Source organism: Equus caballus, chromosome 6 (assembly GCF_041296265.1).
Source record: "Equus caballus isolate H_3958 breed thoroughbred chromosome 6, TB-T2T, whole genome shotgun sequence".
Lineage (NCBI taxonomy): Eukaryota > Metazoa > Chordata > Mammalia > Perissodactyla > Equidae > Equus > Equus caballus.
The window spans coordinates 13,224,734-13,245,791 of NC_091689.1; the positions used below are offsets into that span (position 1 = coordinate 13,224,734).

Sequence of the window (21,058 nt, forward strand, 5' to 3'; positions counted from 1 at the left end):
TGTGCAAAAGCATCAAAAAGCACCAAAGGCAACCTGAACTTGTGGGGCCAAGATTCTGAAGAAAAGTGTACTGAGAGGAGCCCCACATTTGCCTTCACTTGTTCCTTTAGGTCACAAATTTGGAGGAGTGGAAATAAGAGGCTAAGCAGAAAGTCACAAGTGGGCTGGCTATCAAGCAGCTAGAACTGCTGAGGCCAAAGTCTGAAGAGGAGAGAAATGCAAAGAACCAGAAATTCTGCAAGCAAATTTTCATCAAGGTGTTTACTAAAACATCACCTAAGCAAGCACGGGTGGGAGACCAAAACCCCAAACAGAAAGCAGCACTGGGAGGCTAAAGGACTGAGGAGAAACTGTTGGCAGGCTTGCAGTGGTGAGGAGACAAAAGTTGGAATTCAAGGCACAGTAATGTGGAGACCAAACTCGTAAACACCTCAGGCTTTTAGCTGAGACCCAAGAAGGGCTATTCCCTGTGAGTAAAGATATACACTGGAAATAAAGGCAAACTAAAAAGAGACCAAACCTCACAAAGCCTAAAGGCCAGCTTCAACTAGATCTGTGATCGGCCCACACTGCGCCCGCCCACCTGCCAGAAGAAAATCACATCTCCTTTGAAGGAAGGTTATCATCCAGGGCCTTCACAATTTTTCATATACAATGTTATGAACATTATCAGGCTTGTCCCCCCACCAAAACAAAACAAACACCCCAGGATCAAATGTCTGAAAACCAAGAGGAAAAAAACCTAGGAATTCAAAGTATTCTAAAGACTCTTATACTATCCAGGAAGTGGTTTAAAAAAAAACAACTAATATAAGGTAAACTGTAAGTCAAGGATCTATGCTGTAATCTCTAAGGTAACCACTAAAATAATAATGAAAGAATATATAAATAACAGCTAATGGGGACGAGGGATGAGATAATAAAACATACTTGATTCACTTAAAAGAAGGCAAGAAAACTGGGAAAACCAATAAAGAACAGATGAGAGAGAAAAAAAATAACAGGATGAATATTTAAACCCAAGTATATCAATAATTACATTAAATATAAATGAACCATAAGCTTCCATTTAAAAACAAAGATTACTGGATGCAGTTAAAAAGCATGTTACTATATGGTGCTCACAAGTGACACACCTTAACTATAAGGACATAGAAAGGTAGAAAGGACGGGAAGAAATTTGCCATGCAAACGCTAATCAAAAGAAAGCTCATATAGCAATACCAGACAAAGTAGACTTTAAAGCAAGAAGTATTAGTAAAGGAGGATATTTCATAAAAATAAAAGCGTCAACTCAACAGGAAGATAAAACAACCCTAAATTTATATTCAGTTTGAAACAAAACCTCAAAATATATGAACTAAAAGGAGCAACAGGCAAATCCAAAATCAAATCTGAAGATTTTAACATTTCTCAATAGCTGACAAAGACAAGCAGACAAAAAAAATCTAGTAAAGATGTGGAAGATCTGAACAATGATGGTTAAGAAATTTACCAAACTGATATGTATACAATCCTTTATCCAACAATTGCAGGCTGAAAAATTGGAATTAATTAAAATAAAAATTTCTCTTCAAAGACATTGAGAGACAGAAAAGGCAAGCCCAGAATGGAAGATGGTATCTCACAATACATATATCTGACAAAGAACTTTCATCTAGAATATATAAATAATTCCCACTAATTACTAAAAAACAAAAAACCCTGAAAACCCACATTTGAAAAAAATGGGCAAAAAAGACTTGTATACTTTTATTTGCTATATATCAACAAAAATGTTTTCAAATAAAATTAGAAGAGGACTCTCAAATTAGTGTAGGGCTACTGTACTATCCAACACACAGAATAGCGACTAGGGTATCTAATAATTTTTGGTGAGTTTCTAAGTATTCCAACAATGATGGTTTTAAATAACTTCTGATGACAGTCAGGAATCTAAAATCCTAGAAAGTCACTTCTTCAAAATGAGGATTTTAATATCAGATTGAAAATAAAAAATTAGGGCCAGCCCCAGTGGCCTAGTTGGTTAAGTTTGGTGCACTCCACTTTGGCAGCCCAGGTTTGGTTCCCAGGTGTGGACATACCCCACCCATCAGTGGCCATGCTTTGGTGGCAGCTCACATACAAAAAAGAGGAAGACTGACAACAGATGTTAGCTCAGGACGAATCTTCCTCAGCAAAAAAAAAGGAGAAAAGAAACACAGAACACTAAAGATTTCTAACATGCTTTGACAGTTTACATTTAGATCATAGATAAAGTCACTCATCTTAAATTAGGCTTAGGAAACCAGGATTATCTGCTCAAACAAATGTCCACATCACAAAATTGCTCAATGACAGAAGGACTTGGAAAAAGGAACCACAGTGTTTAGAAGAATGCTTGATACATAATACAAATTCACAGTATACCTGTTGAATGAATGGATTTATCCTCATAAGCACAAAGGTGAATGAATGTTAGTTCAACTCTGGGTAAATCATCCTAAACTCTGTTAAACAGAGTCAGTAGACATAATTCTTTTGCACTGAGGTGGTACAGCAAAGTGAAGACCACGGGCTTTAGAATCAAAAATCACTTGGATTCAATTCACTACTCCAGTAATACAGCAACTGCATGATCTTGGCACGTTAATCTCTCTAACCTCAGTTCTTAAGCTCTCTAACCTCAGTTTACTCTTTTGCAAAACAGAGAGTACAATACTCACCTAGAAGGTCAGGTATTTATAACATTCAGCACAGGGATATAGCCTTATAATAAATCATATCTGTTGTTATGTATTCAGAAAAGTATTTTCGCTTTTTCAAAGAAATAACTTCATTAATAAAGTAACAAAACAATAAAAATTTTATTGCTTTCGCAAACTACTACTTAAAAATAACAATAGAAAGATATTGTGAGGCTTAAATGAATTAGCATACTTAAGGCACTTAAAACAGTGCCTGGCACACACTAAGAGCTACTAGAAAAAAGTGTTATCTGCTTTCATAAGGAATGGTATTGGGTAGACTGATAGTCAACCAGGCTCTATCAACCCACTTTAAAAGTTGTTAAAGAAACTGTCATCGACTTCATACTAATCTACCCACACCCCCTGCTTTGTCCTTCTCCTTACCATTCCCCAGACACCATGCGTAGCTGAAACTTTGAGTTTTCGAACAGTATGAAACTTCAGAGCTGAAAGAGTTCCAAAATTCAAAATGATCTTAAGCAACACATCCCCAACCAGATCCCACCGACAGGCTTCAGGGAACCCATAAAGCCCTTGAAACTGCATATGAAAGTATATGTTGTGTGGTGTGTAGATGCAGAGATGCTTGCTTCTAGGAGATGGTCCATGAACTTTGACCATTCTCCAAGAGGTCTACAACCCCAAAAAGATAAGAGCCAGAGTTCTTATCCAATAAATTTATTTTCCTTATAGATAAGGAAACAAGAATCCTACCCAGAGAAGTTAAATGACACACGCAAATTAATAACAAAGCAGGAACTAAAGCTGAGTGTCTCTTAATTCATTATTAAATACTTTTCTCACTACTCTAAACTTCTTACAGTCTATGTATTGAGAGCAGTCTCCTATATACACCAAGTTTCATTTCCCTTACCACCTTAAGAAATAGGTGCTTTATTTCTGACGGTACCACAGGACCTACTTCATGCTAGGCAGTGGAAAATACTTGCCTCCCTGAACTCAATGTCGTGGACTGCTACATCACTGCACACACACTAAAACAGTTCACAGGGCATAGTAATCAAGACATTTACGATTCTTTCAATTTGTCTGAAACTGGAACTGAGATGGAAAACAAGGAAGCAATACTAATTATCAAGCACAATATTCTTAACCTTCACAGTATTTATGATGCTGCCTTGGTTTTATTTTACATAAAGGCCTAGTACTCAGCTTTTGACCTAACCATAAAAAGATGCCACAGTATTATACTGTCAGTCACAAATGCAAGAATGAGAGCACACATGGGGAAAGCCTGTCAACAGCAGACCCTTCTTGCAAAAGCAGAATCAGTAAAAATATTGAATAAGTGTGAAGGTTAACAGCCCAAAAGCCAATAGATCCTATTTTCTTCTAAGATGTCGCTTTGAAAGCAGAAAAGGAGGTAACAAGACTTAAGCAAACCATCTGTACTTTTCTGGAATATAGCTCTTTTCAAACTTCTCTAAATGAGTAATCTAGAACACTGTAAAGAAGAAATGTTTTTTTGGAAGTAAAAGTGTCAAACTCTACAAAAGAAAATACAGATTCACAAATTCTACCATCTCCATCTTCTTGTATCTTCGGACCTCCAAGAACACACAAATCCATGTTGACTTCAGTTAATAGCTTATGTTATTTCTCTCAACTCTGCTCACTGCCATTTATTACCTTCGCCAACTGCAACATTCATAACAATGAGCAACGTAACACACTCCTTAGAGATACCTAAATCTTCATCTCCCATCTTCTCAGGAGTCCCTTCACCCACATACTGATATGTGCAAACCTTGAACCTCATCATGAGAAGACATCAAATATCTCTGACACTGAAGATCATTTTCCTCTGACCTCGCATGCTTTGTTACACTTAAGCAAACCTGCTCCTCACCCTCACTGGATCTCAAGGTCTACTGATCCTTAATACTTATATTTACTGGGACCTTATCATTCACTTGCCTAGCTATTGAGCAGCACAGACCCATGATGAAGCATTTCAATAATGCTGCTTATCTTAGAATTCTCCGCATAACAACAAGACAAATTCTATCAGTGGGTTTTCCAACAGGCTTCGCTGAGACTGCTAGGTACCCTGGAAAAAGTACAAACTCGACTGACTACCTCCACCAAATAAAATTTGTACCAACTCACCTAAATTATCCCTTCACAACTACAATGACCAATTTATTTGTGACTCCGGCACCGGGGACTTTCTAAACTTTTTCCCTGTATTAGTTTCCTATGTTGCTGAACAAATTACCACAAATTCTGTAGCTTATTTATTTTCTTACAGTCCTCAAGTTCAGAAGACTTAATCAGCCTCACTGGGCTAACGTCAACACGTCGGCAGGGCTGGTTCCTTCTGGAGGCTCTGAGGGAGAATTCACCTCCTTGCCTTTTCCAGCTTCCAGCGGCCACCTGCATTCCCTGGCGGTAGCACCTTCTCCATCTTCAAAGCCTATCACTGCAGTCTCTGCCTCTGTCATCACACTGCCTTCTCCCCTGACTGTGACCCTCCTTACAAGGACCCTAGGAGTCCAATGGGCCCACTGGGAGAACCTAGAACAATCTCCTCATCTCAAGATCCTTAACCTAATCACATCCGCAAAGTCCCTTTAGCCATATAAGGCAACAGGACCTACATTCCAGACACTGGTCATGGACAGGTGTGGGGAATCAATATTCAGCCTACCACATTCCTCAACACCTCACATGCCTCTGCCACCCTAAACTGATGGTCCCACCTTCTACTTTAAGGAACTAAGAGAAGACAGTTTCCTCAGCTTCTCTCCTCTTTACAAAGTTGTTGCTACATTCCGCCTCACCTCTACCTGTCCTTGATGACTTTCCAAATAGCTCAAAGCAGCAGTGACCCTCCTTTCCTGGCTAACTCTCTCCCCATGCCTTTGAATTTACAGCCTCTAATCTTCAAGGATAACCTGCAATAGTACTGTATCTTTGCTGTTTGTGGAAATGACTGGAAATATAGAAAAATTCAAGTAAATATCTTTATCTCTATTTAAGGGACAGAGGAGGAAGAGCGGCTGAGAAGGAACAGTGAGAAAGACAGGAGGCATGCCAAGGAAGTGCTGTCACAGAAATCAAGGACTCAACATGTCAAAAGACGAAGAGTAGTCAACTGTGCCAAATGCTGCTGAGAAAATCAAGGAGAATGAAGATCAGCAGTGATCCTTACCCTTCAGAGAGAGACAGATAAGTGACCCTAAAAAGAGCAAGACTGGGCAGAAGCATAGTTGAGGTAAAAGCTTAACTCAAACATATTCAAAAAGTGAATGAAAGATGAGAAAATAGAGACAGCAAGTGTCAATCTTTTTTATGAGTCATTTAGCTATGGTGGCACTGAGACCCTGGGAGGCAGTGCAGGGGTCCAACAAAAAATTTCGTGGAATTTTATTTTGAGCATGAGAGTGGCCTGAATGTATCTAATGCTGATAAGTTAAGACCCAGTAAACAGGCAGAACCTGAAAACACTTCAGGTTTTTGACAAGGTAGAAGGGGATGTAATCCTTAGCACAGGTGGAGAACTGGCCTTTGACAGGAAAGGAGATGCTGCCCTCCATTAAAGCAGGAGGGAAAAGGGAACACAAAAGGGGAAAAATACAGGTAAAGTTGTAGATTCAGTGGCAAGAAATGACGGCAGTTTCCACCTGATGCCTTCTCTCTTCTCTGAGTGGAAGGCAAGACCATTTATTAAGAGTGAGGGAACAGCAGGAGAGCTGGAGGTCTGATGAGAAATAACTGTTTCAAAGTCTTGGAAAGAGCCGATGAGAGAAAGGCGGCCACTGCTGGGCAGTGTGGAGGGTTGACTGGAGGTTTGTGACAATGGCCAGATAGTGGCACTGATCGACCCTGTGTGGAGCTTCCTGCAGCACAGGCACAGGAAGGTTACATTGCTGGGTTTATCCAGGGTTGTGGTCCTACCAGATGGGTTTGACGAAAGGATGAAGGGACAAGAAATATTAATACTAGGGGATTTTTACTGAGCACACATTACTATGGAGCAGGCCCTGTAAGTGCTTTACATGAATGGTTCCCTTAAGCCTCATGGCTACCCTACCCTACTGTACAATATTATTTTCATTTTATAAATCAGGAAGCTGAGGAATGAACTACTTAGTTTCTTGACTACAGTCATGTAGCCAGGATTCAAGGTTTGAGATTTCACTTAGGACTAAAAAAGGAACTGAAATAAAACAGAAACTTAAGAAATAACATGATATAAAAGTGAGTGCGTATATAATTTTAAAACACTTCTTTCATCAAAATAGCAATGGACCATGAAATTACAACTGGTTTTCTATCTTAGTGGTGGAATGTACAGACTCACCAAATCCAAAACTCAAGAACAGCACTGAGCTTAGTGTTTCACATTTATACCCCAGACATTATGATATATGCTTCCACAGCTATCTCATTTACCTCAAAAGGTTATCACCAGATGAATCTATATCCTGAAATGGAAAATTAGCCTCAGAAAGGCTAAATAGCCTGTTATCCCTTTTATCAAGCCCCTGAAGATGAAGTAGCCTCTCCCAGACCCCCGGGCCGCTGAGCCCTACAGAACCAGGGGAACGGGCCCGACAGGAGTTGGCGTGGCAGAACAAAAACAGCAGAGCTGTCTGCCCTCGCCGGAAATTCTCTGCAAACACTGCTTTATTCTATCAAGTAAAAAACTAGGACAAGCTCTCACCACTGTATTACAACTAAAAAGCAAAACTAAAGAAATGGAAAACAGAAATTTGAAAAGTAGAGTCCAACCTTAGAAGAAAATCATTATGTCCAATTCCCAAACATAAACACTGAAGTAACAAGTTATTAGACTTGATAATTTTGCAGTGACACAATAATTAAGCTTGATGAACCTAGCTTCATTCTATAATCATACTAAAGTTAAAAACAACTGATAGTTTAATCTCCTTGAAAGTTATTAAACAGATTAGCTCAAGCCAATGCTTTCCAAACCGTCTTACCAAATAAGGTATTTTTCCTGACTGATAAAAACAAAAAACGGTAGTAATAATAATAGGTGAAAAATGGAATGTATGTCTGAAGAATACATATATGGCAAGGATTTACTACTAGAAGAGATTTACTATTAGGAGAGAGACACAACAGCTATTAGAGTATAATCATTATAAAAATATTTGTATTATATGACAGCTCATCACTGAAGATATAAGGACATAAGGTTTTAAAAATTTCTAAGAGAAAATTCAGCTTTCATCTCTCATGTTGTCACTAGACCACTCTTACTCAAGAAGAGATGTTAATAAGGCTTTTTTCTCCCTGCATTTTAAAGCACAAGTACTAGATACTGAGGGGAAAAAATTAAATCTTTCCTTTTCAGTCTTCCATTCTAATCATTTAGTAACTATATAGACAATTAAGATTTTACTCATATAAGCTAAGGTTAGCCCTTGCAAAGGAAACATTGTTTATTTTTTTTAAAAAAGCACCATTGTTTTGAAATGCCTAACTTTTCAGAGGAAAAACAACAAAAAAGCTCTACTCACCATATACATTAGTATGTCTCTAATCATCACCATAGCTGTCTGATGATCGTTCCAAGCTTGATTTAGCGTTTGAAGAAAGTTGTTATTCAACGAATTTAGTACATCTTCTCGCACCTATTAACAGAAAAGTTCATTAGTTTGTTTATATACACACGCACACGCACTCAAATGTATACATGCAAATATCTGTTCAATAAAATAATGAAGTGGAATCTTCATTTTAAATCAAAGAAATATGTTATAGGCCACTATAAATATTTTAATCTATAATATAAGCTATATACAAATGACTAATAAATGTGTTTTGTATAGTCCAGACCTGTCTCTTTACCTCCAGAATCACAAGGCAACCTCTGAGGCATTTCTCAACCCTCCAATGACTGAATATCACAGAATAAATTCCTATATACTTATAATCAACCACAAAGCCCTGCAGAACTGGCCCCAGGCTATTGCCACAACTACATTTCCACTAGACCTTCCCTCCCCATCTCTGAAGAATGGCTGAGAACACTGATTTTGGAGTCAAACTAACTGGGCTCGAATCCCAGCTCCCTGACCAGCTGTGTGACCTTGGGTAATTACTTAATCTCTGTGGCTCAGTTTCCTTATTTGTGAAATAACATCTATTTTGTAGGATTGTTGGAAGGACTGAATTAACACTAGTAACACACTTAGAACAGTGGCTGGCACTCAGTAAACACTCAACCAGCAGAAACTGTAACTCAGCACCCCTCCAGCTCAACGGAGCTACATACAGCGAATGTGCTCTGCCATTTCTTCTGCCTTGGTTCACACAGCTCACTCCTTCCCTTTTTTCTGCTCAAGGTTCACCTCCTGAGAGGTCTTCCCTGGCTACCCTATTTCAAACAACAATCTCGATCTCTACTACTCTACCCTACACTTTATTTTTCCTCACAGTAACTCATCACTCTCTAACTACAGTGTTACATATTTTTATCTGTTTTATTGTTTCATCCACTAAAATGTAAGCTCTGTGGCAGGAGAAATTTCATCTTTTCCACGTGTACCTCCCACACCTAGAAGAGTGCCTAGTATATATAAAACTATTTGTATCTTCCCCACCCTCCAATACCATAATCCACCTCCAACATGGTAAACTCAGGATATCCGCCTTTGTACATAAAGTTCCCTTAAATCTGAAATGCCATCTTAATGCAATCCTGCTAAGACTACTCAGACTTCAAGAATTCCTTTCCCTTGTCCACAAGCATACTGCCACCTTCTCCCATACAAGGTTACTGACCACTACTTCCTCCTGCTACGCTATCAAAGGAATACTTGATTAGGAAACAGAATCTAGACCTTGGTTCTCCCTTTCTCACAAAGAAGTGTGTGTGTGTTATCCTCTAAGTTCCTACAGCACTTTGGCAACCTTTCCAGTTATTCAAATCCAACCAATCCTCCATGTCTAGCTCCTCTCAATAACTCCAGCCTAAACAGATATCCTCTATCTCCAAACAGCCTTCACTACAGATAACCTATAGTAGTGGTTAAATTTTTTCATGTTTGGGAGCATGTGAAGGCATGGTGCTTTTTGAAAAACAAATTATTTAGTATGTGTGTTGAGTTATACAGATATCTATAATAAACCTAAATTATAAATGCATGTAAATAAAATGTTATTGCATATTACAACTAGTAAAAACAAATGGTTGGAAGTGCCGAAGACTGAAAGAAAATACACTATTCCCAATATATGAGAGAATAAGTTTACTTAGAAAACTGGAACTTATTTTTTCTTATATATTAGAGGAAAAGAAGTCATTAAAAGATTTTAGTGATGAGACAACACATCTATTCTACTAAACATAAAGTATGAAAATCGCTAGCCTATATCACATAGTTTACAATTTTATTACATATTTAATCTTTTGTCCACAAGACTAAGGTCCTTGACTTCAAAATAAATCACCCAGAAATTACTCTATAAATATGGTGACTATATCAAAACTGATAAACATCCACATCAGTTAGTTGACAGTATTGTGTTAAACAAATACTTTTATACAAAGTGCATAACATACCATTTACCTCAACTCATTAAGTCTATCACTTGTCAAATGCAAACATTCCCAAGGTAGCCAACACAGTAAATTGAAAATGTGCCCATTTACGAACTCCCTCACCAAGCTTCATATTCTTTCACTGAATCACTAAATTTTGAGTAGCAATTAAATTAAAATCATGACAATACTAGAGAAGCTGAACTACATAACAAAAATAAAATTATATATTCCAAACATCAGAATATTTAGCAAGTGATTACTCTTAAGGATTTAAGTGAACTTCTGCGTACCCTTTGTTATAAAATCAAGTTATGTGTTAACTCTATTAAAACTCACCCTGATTTTGGAACGCAATAATGTGCTTGATACATTTGTTGGAGAAATGAAAAACCGACCAATTAAGTAAAAAAATGTTCTAAGGCACGTTTACTAAAATCACTGATTTATACACTTCAAAATACATCAAGTATTCATGTAATATTTATATGTATATCTGCCTTTCAACAAAATAAAAATGTAATCAATTAGCACAATGTGTCATAAATGATAAAACTGCTTTATTTGCATCGGACTTCAAAAAATTATCCTGACAAACCAATAAGAGTTAATTTCACTTAGCAGAAAATAGCCGCTATTAAGAGTTAATTTTGTTCTATTTATTTTCAAATGATTACATATACACACAGAGACACATGACTAAAAGACATAAAATAAATGCCTTACACACACTTGCTGCAACCTCCTCTTAATTATTCAGATCACTCTATGAGCAAAAAATTCTTCCTCTAATACTGCCCCATAAAAATATCTTTCTACTCTGATACACAAAAAGTGAATGGATATTTGTTCAAATATATACAATAAAATGGTAGGAATGAGATGAAAATTCAAAACAGGCTTTTTAAAAAAACATAAATTGGCATATAAACCAAAATACACATCAAGTGAAATAAACGAGTTAACTCATTTTAAAAATTATTAACAATACAGAAAATTTGAAAAAGAAAGTAGTGAGAGTGCAAGTGTGGGTAACATTGATAATCTCACACCCTAACACAACCACCAGTAGTTTTTGTACCAGCAAAGGCAACGGGAAGGAACCCTGTTGTAAAGGTGGTACCAGAACCAAAGGGGCCTGCAGATCAAGTGCGACCAGTATCACTACTTAAGAAAAGCTACATACTGGTTATCCAGATGAAGAGTTGGAATTTGCAATAAGGAAAAACAAGTAACAAAGCCACAGAAGTTGAGAGTAGGATGGGACCAGCTGTAACAAAGAAGCTAAAATGAGTAGCTGAAAACTAATGGCTATGCATGGCACTTAGCCTTGCAAAGGTGGAAGCAGGACACAGACAGTAGTTTAGAACAGGAGATCGCAAACCGGGCAGAGAATCAGAACCATCTGAAGGGCAACAGATTTCAATCAAGAGAATGAGGACGAGACACAGACTGGGAGGAAATATTCACAAGAGACATATGTTAGCCAAAACATACAAAGAATTTATAAAACTCAACCATAAGAAAACAAACAATCCAATTTTAAACACTGGCAAAAGACCTGGATACCTCACCAAAAAGATATCCAGATGGCAAATAAGCATATGAAAAGATGTTGATGAAGATCATCAAGGAACTACAAATTAAAACAACAATGAGATACAGCCACACATCTACTAGGATGGCCAAAATCCACAAGACTGACAATATCAAATGCCAGTGAGCATGCAGAGCAACAGGCACTCTCATTCACTGCTGGTGAGAATGCAAAAATGGTAAAGCCTCTCTGGAACACAGTTTTGCAGTTTCTTACAAAACCAGACATATTCTTACCACACGATCCAGCAACTATGCTCTTTGCTATGAATACCAAAAGGAGTTGACAACCTATGTGCACACAAACCCCACACACACAAGTTTACAGCAGCTTTATTCATAATTGCCAAACTTGGAAGCAACCAAAATGTCCTTCAGTCAGTGAACAGATAAAGTGTCATACATCCAGACAATGGAATATTACTCAGCACTAAGAAGAAACAGAGCTATCAAGCCATGAAAAGACATGGAGGAACTCTTAAGTGCCTATTACCAAGTGAAAGAAGATAATCTGAAAAGGCTTCCAACCATATGACATTCTGGAACAGGGAAAACTAAACAGACTACAAAAAAGATCAGTGGTTACCAGAGATTAGGGTAGAAGGAGAGATGAACAGGCAGAGCACAGAGGATTTGTAGGGCAGTGAAACTACTCTATATGGTAGTATAATGGTGGATACATGTCATTATACATTTGTCAAAACCCATATAATGTACACCACCAAGAGTGACCCCTAATGTGAACTACAGACTTTGGGTGATAATGCTACATCGGTGTAGATTCATCACTGTAACAAACGTATCCCTCTGGTGTGGGATGCTGACAGTGCAGGAGGTGGGGGGTAGGGCATATATGGGATACCTCTGTACCTTCTGCGCAATTTTGCTGTGAATCTAAAACTGTTCTAAAAAATAAAGTCAATTAAAAAAAAAGATTCTGGAGCCCACTCAAGATCCAAAGAAAGAGAATTGCTGTTGTTTTCAAAAAGAAAGAAAGAAAAATACCCAGGAGATTCTGATACAACAGCCAGGATTAGGAAACTACTGGCTGAAAAGAGCCAAATCGGCCATTTCTGTTCCTTCCCTTTGCCAAATTTCTTAAACATGAAATATGTTTTTATATAGTTGTAATAATAACATTGATGCAATTCTGAGTCCTGATTTTTTTAAAGCATCAATTAACATTCAACATTAACCTTTGCTTTAGGTGAAAAATATCTAGCTTATCACACCACTTCCAAAGCACCACAGTAATTCAAAGAAAAAGGTTATGTTAGAATGAATTTTAAGAAAAAAGTCATCTGGGCTTTTAAGCAACTTCCAACATAACACGAAAAGTATGATAAAGAAAAAAATGATAAACTGGACTCCACCAAAATTAAAAACTTTTGTTCTGCAGACACTGTTAAAACAATAAAAACACAAGCTACACACTGGGAGAAAATATCAAATGACTTTTATCCAGAATATAAAAAAAAACTCTTACAACTCAGTAAAGAAAATAACTCAACTTAAAAATGGGCAAAAGAATGGACACTTCTATAAAGGCAATTTTGAGCATGAAACGATGTTCAACAGAATTAGCCATTAAGAAAGTGCAAATTAAAACCACGATGAGATACCACTATACACCTATTAGAATGGCTAAAATAAAATATACTGAAAATACCAAGTGCTGATGAGGATTCAGAGCAATTAGAACTCTCACACATTGCTAGTGGGAATGTAAAATGGTACAGCCCCACAGGAAAAGAGCTGGCAGTATCTTATAAAGTTAAATATACACTTACCATATGACCCAGCAATCCCACTCCTAGGTATTTATCCTAGAGAAATGAAAACTCATATTCACACAAAAACCCGCACACAAATGTTCACAGCAGCTCTATTTATAATCACAAGAAACTATACAACTCAAATGACTTTCAACAAGTAAATAGGTAAATCGATAAACGTGGTATATTCATACAAGAGAAGATCACTCAGCAACAAAAAGGAACAAACTATTGATACATACAACAGCTTGGATCAATCTCCAAATGATTACGCTGAATGAGAGAAGTTAATCCCAATAGGTTAAAACTTTATGATTCCGTTTAGTATATGACATTCTTAAGAAAACAAAACTATAGTGACAGAGAACATAATCAGTGGTTGCCAGGTATTAGGGGTGGGAGGAGAGCATGACTATAAAGGGAAAACAGAGACTTTTCTGTGGTAAAGGAATATTCCATATTGAGTGTGAAGGCAGTTACATGAATCTATACGTCGGCTAAAATTCACAGAACTGTACATGAAAATAAAAGGCTAATTTTATTGTATATTGATTTTTTAAAACTTACAGCAATTATGAATCTCAATTTGTGTCCTGTTTTATTATTATTATATCATAAACACAAGCTATGATGCCACAATATTTACTCATAAAAGCAAGTTGAATACCAAAGAATGAAAGATGTAATTATTTTGAGCATATCAATCTTATGAACAAGTCTGCAATAATTCAAACTGGCATACTACATTCTTCATATACAGTTTTTCTTGTCCTTTTTCTTAATCCTTAGCAAAAATTAAAGTGAAATTACTAAGTCAAAAGGAAACTTTTATTTTTCAACATTGTAATAAAACCTGTTCACTAATAAATTAATGTCCAAGTTACAAGAAACACATCTGCAAATCAATCAAATTACTGGCAAAGGGAAGAGGAAGGCGAAGGAAAGGGGGATGACAGGAGAGGCCAGCAGCATGAGCATGAGTGCGAACTACTACCCTCTAGCCTCTGCCCTTGAGTTTGCACATCCAAGTATCTTCACGGAGCGACAAGGAGGCTGACCCTGGGCCAGCGCCTCTCAGCCGGGTGAAGAGCTGAATGACATTAATAAACTGCACAGTACCCCTCACCCTCTAACACACACACACAAATTATTTTTAATCATTAATTAAAAATTCTTCACCCTTTAAATTTCCATGCCTGGGGCAAAATCCCAGCCAGCCAACCATAATTAAATGTCTAGGTAATACAAAAAAATTCATCAGCTAAAACTAATTATAAAGATTTTAGTTCTAAAGTTCACTGAAACTAGAACTGAGCCATATAATTGATGATATGGGCTACTGAAAATTAAGGACTTCCTTCTTAAAGAGTCTCAAAACTCAGGACAATATTTAATTCAAATATAGACAAATATCTGAAGTACAGAAATTTGTATTTCGAATTACTTGCATTGAAATACACCTCATGTATTAAAAACACAAAATGGGGCATGAATAACATACAGCACATGCTAATTACACAAAGAACATAAAAAAGGATCATAGAGATATTATAATTTTAAGAGGTGTGACCTCCTAGAAATTAGTAGTAGTTTAACATTCATGCAGGAGTTAAACCAATCAAATTAGTATTTGCAGACAACCGCCTAGGGCAGTTACTAAGTAGGACTGTGACCAAGTTATTCCACCTATCTGGTCTGTAGCCCTCTTACATGTAATACTACTGGGGTTGATTAGATCAATGGCATTCACACCAGACTCCACTAAGACACTTTAGTACCACTGCAAGGCAGGCTCCATTTCCCCTGATTAAATATGATTGGCATTGGTTTTGTATGATTTTTAAAATCATACAAACGGGTTTTCCACAGTTTTAAAATAACTGAGAGCCACTGGATATCTGCTAAGTACCTTTCTGGCTACATTCAAAAACACACTGCTCATTTCATCTGATGAAACCAGAGTATTTACATAAATACGCAACATTTACCATGATGGAAAATAGCATTTAAGATCCCACTTATAACCTTTGAATTTTTTCAGAGTCCCGCATATGAGATCTGTGGGCTTGTTGCTTTACAAACTTTACTAGTTATGGAAATCCTATTTTCCCAAGGAATGCCATTAAATAATTATACTTGAAGATCTCAAGAAATTTTTCACTTCATCACACCAGAGAGATGACATAAACTTACTGACAAAAGTGGCTTACTACAGAAGTGAATGAGAGCCAAGCCACGGAGTATAGAGGACATCTCTCCTAATCTGACACAGAGTTTGAAAAATGCTCCACAGCTCTTTCCCTTACCCCGAGAATTCCTGATTTAAAAAATTACAAAGAGAGAGCGTACTATTTCGCTATTTTTATCTAACAGTCAAATACAGTGAACAGTGGCAGCACAGGAGTGTGAATGCTGAAAAGCCTGTCTTCCTGATGCAAATCACCGATCAACACTTAGGAGATGTGTGATCCCGAGCAACTTACTTAATTTCTTTGTGTCTCAGTTTTCATAAAATAGGAATAATAATAGCACCTATTTCAAGAAGCTGTTGTATGAATAAAATGAGTTAATATACACAAAATGCTTAGAACAGTGCCCAGGCCACCGTAATGCCATATAAGCATTTGCTACTGTTACAGCATTACCTGTCTTACCTATTCATTTTATTACTCCTACAGATATTTGAATCTTGCTACTCTAACCGTGGTCCACAGAGCAACATTAGGGGCAAGAACATCATCATCACCACCACCACCACCATCATCATCACCACCATCATTATCTGTGAGCTTGTGAGAAATGCACAATCTCAGGTCCTAGTTCAGGTCTACTACACTTTAACAAGATCCCCAGAAAATTTACATGTGCCTTAAATTTTGAGAAACAAGTATCATAAAACATAAAGATATGTTCACATATTCTATACAGTATTTTCTAAACTCTCAATTTCCACTTGATTCTTGCTTTCCTTTCCTCTAAAGAACAGAAATTTCTCCCTAACTGGAAGAAATTCTTTTACTTCATACTTTGAGGAGTTTGTAATGCAATCTCCTATTATCTGTATATTCAATGTAAGTTTAGTGAATAGATATTGCTATCTCTCATAATACATATAACAACCTTCAGATTTCTGTATTTCAAAACAAGCTTCGACTAAGATTAGGAGAATTAATCTTAACTTTTGTAGATATTTTAAACTTGCCAATAATTCACTAATGACAAGAGATTCCTGAATGATATAAAATTCAATGCCCTCTTGATATTTTCTAGATTGACGGTATTGTTCTCATTATTTTCACTAACTTTTAGGATAAAGGTGGTAATCCTGATCAAAAGAATCATACCAGCATCATTAATAAAAGAGTAAGACAGCCATGCAGGGAAAACTTTTCTTGACTGCTGCCAGAAAATTCTTCTCTAAGTAATTTTACTAGTGTATATATAGTTAGTAATGTTAAGTTTAAGCATTTCACAAAGAGCACACTACTGGCAATTTCAAAATCAAACTCATTCCTAGTGGCAATACTCTTCACTCATTCTTTAAGTGCCCAAAGTGAAGCTCAAAAAGAACACATCGAAATCTTTCCAAACTGACAATTCAAATATTTAATGTTACTCTCAAGGAGCAAAGCAGGATGCCAGGCACTAAGGGGGATATAAAACACATTCAGCCACTTTACAATCTCTATGGGGAAACGGAGGAAAGAGGAGCCTAAAACTAGCATTCATTTGACCTAAATACAGGGTAGAATACAATGCACTAGAGAAGTCATGAGGTTCAAAGCAGGGGTACACTTTCATACATTAAAAAAAATTTGGTACATGGGAAAGCAAATTAAAAAATCATCTAAATTTGGCATCATTTTTAAGAAATACATTCTTAGTTCAAATATTCTTTCTTTTTCTTTTTAAATCACACACCTTAGGAAATCAGGATTTCTCTATGTGTAACATAGAGTAGTAAGTAGTGCCATGAAAAATGGTAGCCTTTTACCTACTGGTTGGAAAGGAAAACAGAAAGAAAAAAATAGTATACCACAGAAGGACAATATGAACCATCATTTGTAAACTACTCCATTTCCAGTGGTTAAGACAATAAGATACACATTAAAAGCCATTCTTGCATTAGTACCATAATTAAACTCTGAACAAAAGGGACACTGACAGAATCAGTAGTAAAACATACACAAAGATGGCAGTCTTTGGTTTTTTTGACTATCATGGGAAAACCCACAGTTCCGATCACACAATCTGATTCCCAAGCACACTGAGACAATCCAGTCTCAAAAAAATCAAAGGTAACAGCCCAAAGATTACACTGTGCTTTTAAATGGTGAAATACACTCTGCTTTAATAATGGTTAGATTTAGTAATAAACTTGGATAGGTAGAAGTATTACCCCACATACAGAAGACAAAACAGATCTCAGCAGTTCGCAGATTAAACCATGACGGTTTCCATTTGACTGCTAGTATTCTTCTACAAGGTTCATTTCAGTGGACAATGACTGAGTGCCTACTCTATGAAGGAGCAGGAGACACACAGATGAATGAAACAGGTCCTAGCTTGTAAATTCACTTATTTAAATATTAAAAGAACATCACTAGAAAATACAACAGAACAGACAGAAAGGGGTACTTGCCCTCACAGTGCTTATAGTCTACTCAACAACTTACGTGGGAATAGTTGGCATCTGACATGGGTGAACTTGCTAAATAACACTTTAAACTTGGCTCTCCCTCAACATTTCTCTTTTAATCCTTTCAAAGCAGAAACTACTCAATTTCCTACGCCCCTCATATCCCATGGTTGCTATCTTCATCTCTAATAATTCCTAGTCCTCACCCTGCCCCCAAGAACCTCTTCCTCTTTGGGGATTACCCTATACATAGTCAAATCACTCTTACAAGTCATATTCATTAAGAGTTTCTACATCTAGCCTTCCTCTTACTTTCTGACTCTTGTCATCACCCTAAGCAACTGCAATATTCGATGTAATGGGTTCTCGGTTTCTTCCAAGTTTTTTCTTTAAATTAGAAAAAAGAACAAGACAAGATGGCAGGAGAAGAAAGAAAAGTAGCAATAAAGCACTGAAAATGGCACTCCTACTAAACCTTTTACTCTATCTTCTCTGCATCAGTCTGTTTTTGAAGATTCAAAAATAATGGCTCCCATCACCTGCAGAATAAAACCCAAATCCCCTACAACGTTTTTCAAAACCAGTCCAATTATAACTTTACCATTCTCATTTCCGAAAAACGCATCAGAAGTCCTTTATGTTCCATCTACAATGATCTACCTGACTATGCTCATCCCTACTCACCTTTTTCACTCATGCCATTTTCCCGACTGAGACTATATTTGCCTTCATTCACATGATGAATCTTTAATAATTCTTTAAGGCTCATCAAAAGTGACCTCCTCTTTCTACCTTGCCCTGAATTCCTCAGAGAAAATAATTGCCCTTCAAATCTGATTACCTCACTAGAATTGGGAGCTTCTTGTTGACAGGCATGGTGTCTTAATTATTTTTTGGTGGATGAAACACAGGAGAGACTCAGTATCTGTGGGCCTCTCAGCTGAATCTGTCTTTGCTAGTGAAAATCTTATTCCTGAGTGTTTCTATCAATGTCCTTCATACTTCACTGCAATCATTATATTTTGTACATAAAAGCCAGAAAAAATCTTTCTACATTCATTCACATTTGTCTAGAAAGGAAGGAAAAGTATTCAGAAAGCTTTATTACAAAAGCTAAGTCTGTTTAAATAACTGGCCTAGAAAACAGTCCAGAGCTTGATAAAACTACCAACTTCATTTCCACTTGCAATTAGTATCCTCACATAAACATCTTAATTTACCTACAGATAAACATAATATTAAAAACTCTGGCTCTTCTCATTCTCCCTCTGAAAATGGGGAGGAAAATCAATATACTGAAAAAAGAGTTTACATAGAGACTGGCAGCAAATGCGACCCTACATACAAGAAATAATCAGTAGGGTGTTACTGTACAAAAAGACTTCAGTTTACAACAAAATTCAAACAAGAAAGTCACCTAAAAATTGAAACCATTCCCCTTCAAGCCTTCAACTTCCCTACCTGTAAAACAAAGCGCTTAGAATTGATTAGGATTACAGGACACAGATTCAAGTATCTAAGTCCAAAACACTGGTCCTGAAAAGGCAGGGATCTTCCATATACCATAAATGCTTATGAGCCCTGTGTCTGGCACATAATAGGTCCTCAAGAGGCAGTTTTCTGAATGAATGAAAAGTGAGCAGGATGACGCTCCTTTTATTGTGCCTTCCGCCCATTCAATCAAACTAAGATATTACTGAAAAACAGGATATATGGATAGAATAACTTTGAAAACTACTGGATTAAACGTTCTTTTAACATTAAGAAGCCGTTTCTAGTAGAGTTAAAAAGTCAGTATCCTTTTTGTTCAGCTGTTTTTCTAAGAGGAAAACAAACTCTCAAAGTACAAGAATTTGCTTTCATAAACTCATTTAGGAGGCTGCCACATTCATTATTCAATTATTGCTGTAGAGTAATCATTTGAAAGAGAGGGGAAATTAAGTACAAGGCAAATCTAAGAAACCTGTTAAACATCACAAAATTGGGTAATAAAGTTCTTGCCACATTAAAAGCAAAGAAAGTTTCTCCCCTGACTTTAAGAAACAATTAAAAATGGAACCGTTTTTATTCTAAATGCATATTAAAGCATAATGGTAAACTGCAAAAATTGTGATCTTCCTAAGTCCTAATAAACCGAAATTATGAAGACACATGATCGTTGTTACAGAATTTTAAAGCTCACTCAGGCTAACAAAACCAATCCCAATCTCACTTTATAAATTAATAATATGAAGTCCAGAAAACTACTAATTTCTTCAAGATTGTTAGTGGCAGAATTAGGCCTCAAGCCTAGTTCTCCCCACTTCCTATCCAGTACTTTTCCCACTGCGGCTACTTCTAAGTTACTTCTTGTTGTTAAACATGGAGTGCTCGAGGTGGGTAGAAGAAGAAAAGGCAAGTCCTTGACTACTTTATTGTGAGTTCAGAGACTTTCTGTCAAGTGGAACCCCAAACAGGAATCTTCTAAAAGGAGATGGCTCCAAAAAAACAAAACACTTTAAATATCTTAAAATTTTACTTGTCAGTTATACTTCAATAGCTGAAGGGGGAAAAAAAAAACATAAAAAGATGGCTCCACCTTTGCCTAATCCTCCCCACAAGAAACAGAACTGATTATCATTATTTTTGAATATAAGATTGTCTTTTAACATTAAACACACACACAGACAAAATGGTTGTGAAAACCACAATTCTACTTAAATGAATGTCGAAATTAAATTATTTTATAATTTAAGGTTAGAGCTGAGTCTTAAAATACATACCGCTGACTCTCTGGCCA

General features: G+C 36.7%; 1 protein-coding gene across 3 annotated transcripts in view; it reads right to left on the reverse strand.

The window, feature by feature from the left end:
• Positions 1-21,058, reverse strand: part of CUL3 (cullin 3) — a 91,228-nt gene that overhangs the window by 42,411 nt on the left and 27,759 nt on the right. For all 3 annotated transcript variants that reach the window (XM_023642432.2, XM_070270515.1, XM_023642433.2), the window contains one exon: positions 8,243-8,356. In XM_023642432.2, the coding sequence (XP_023498200.1) occupies positions 8,243-8,356 (114 nt within the window). The remainder of the gene's footprint in view (positions 1-8,242; positions 8,357-21,058) is intronic.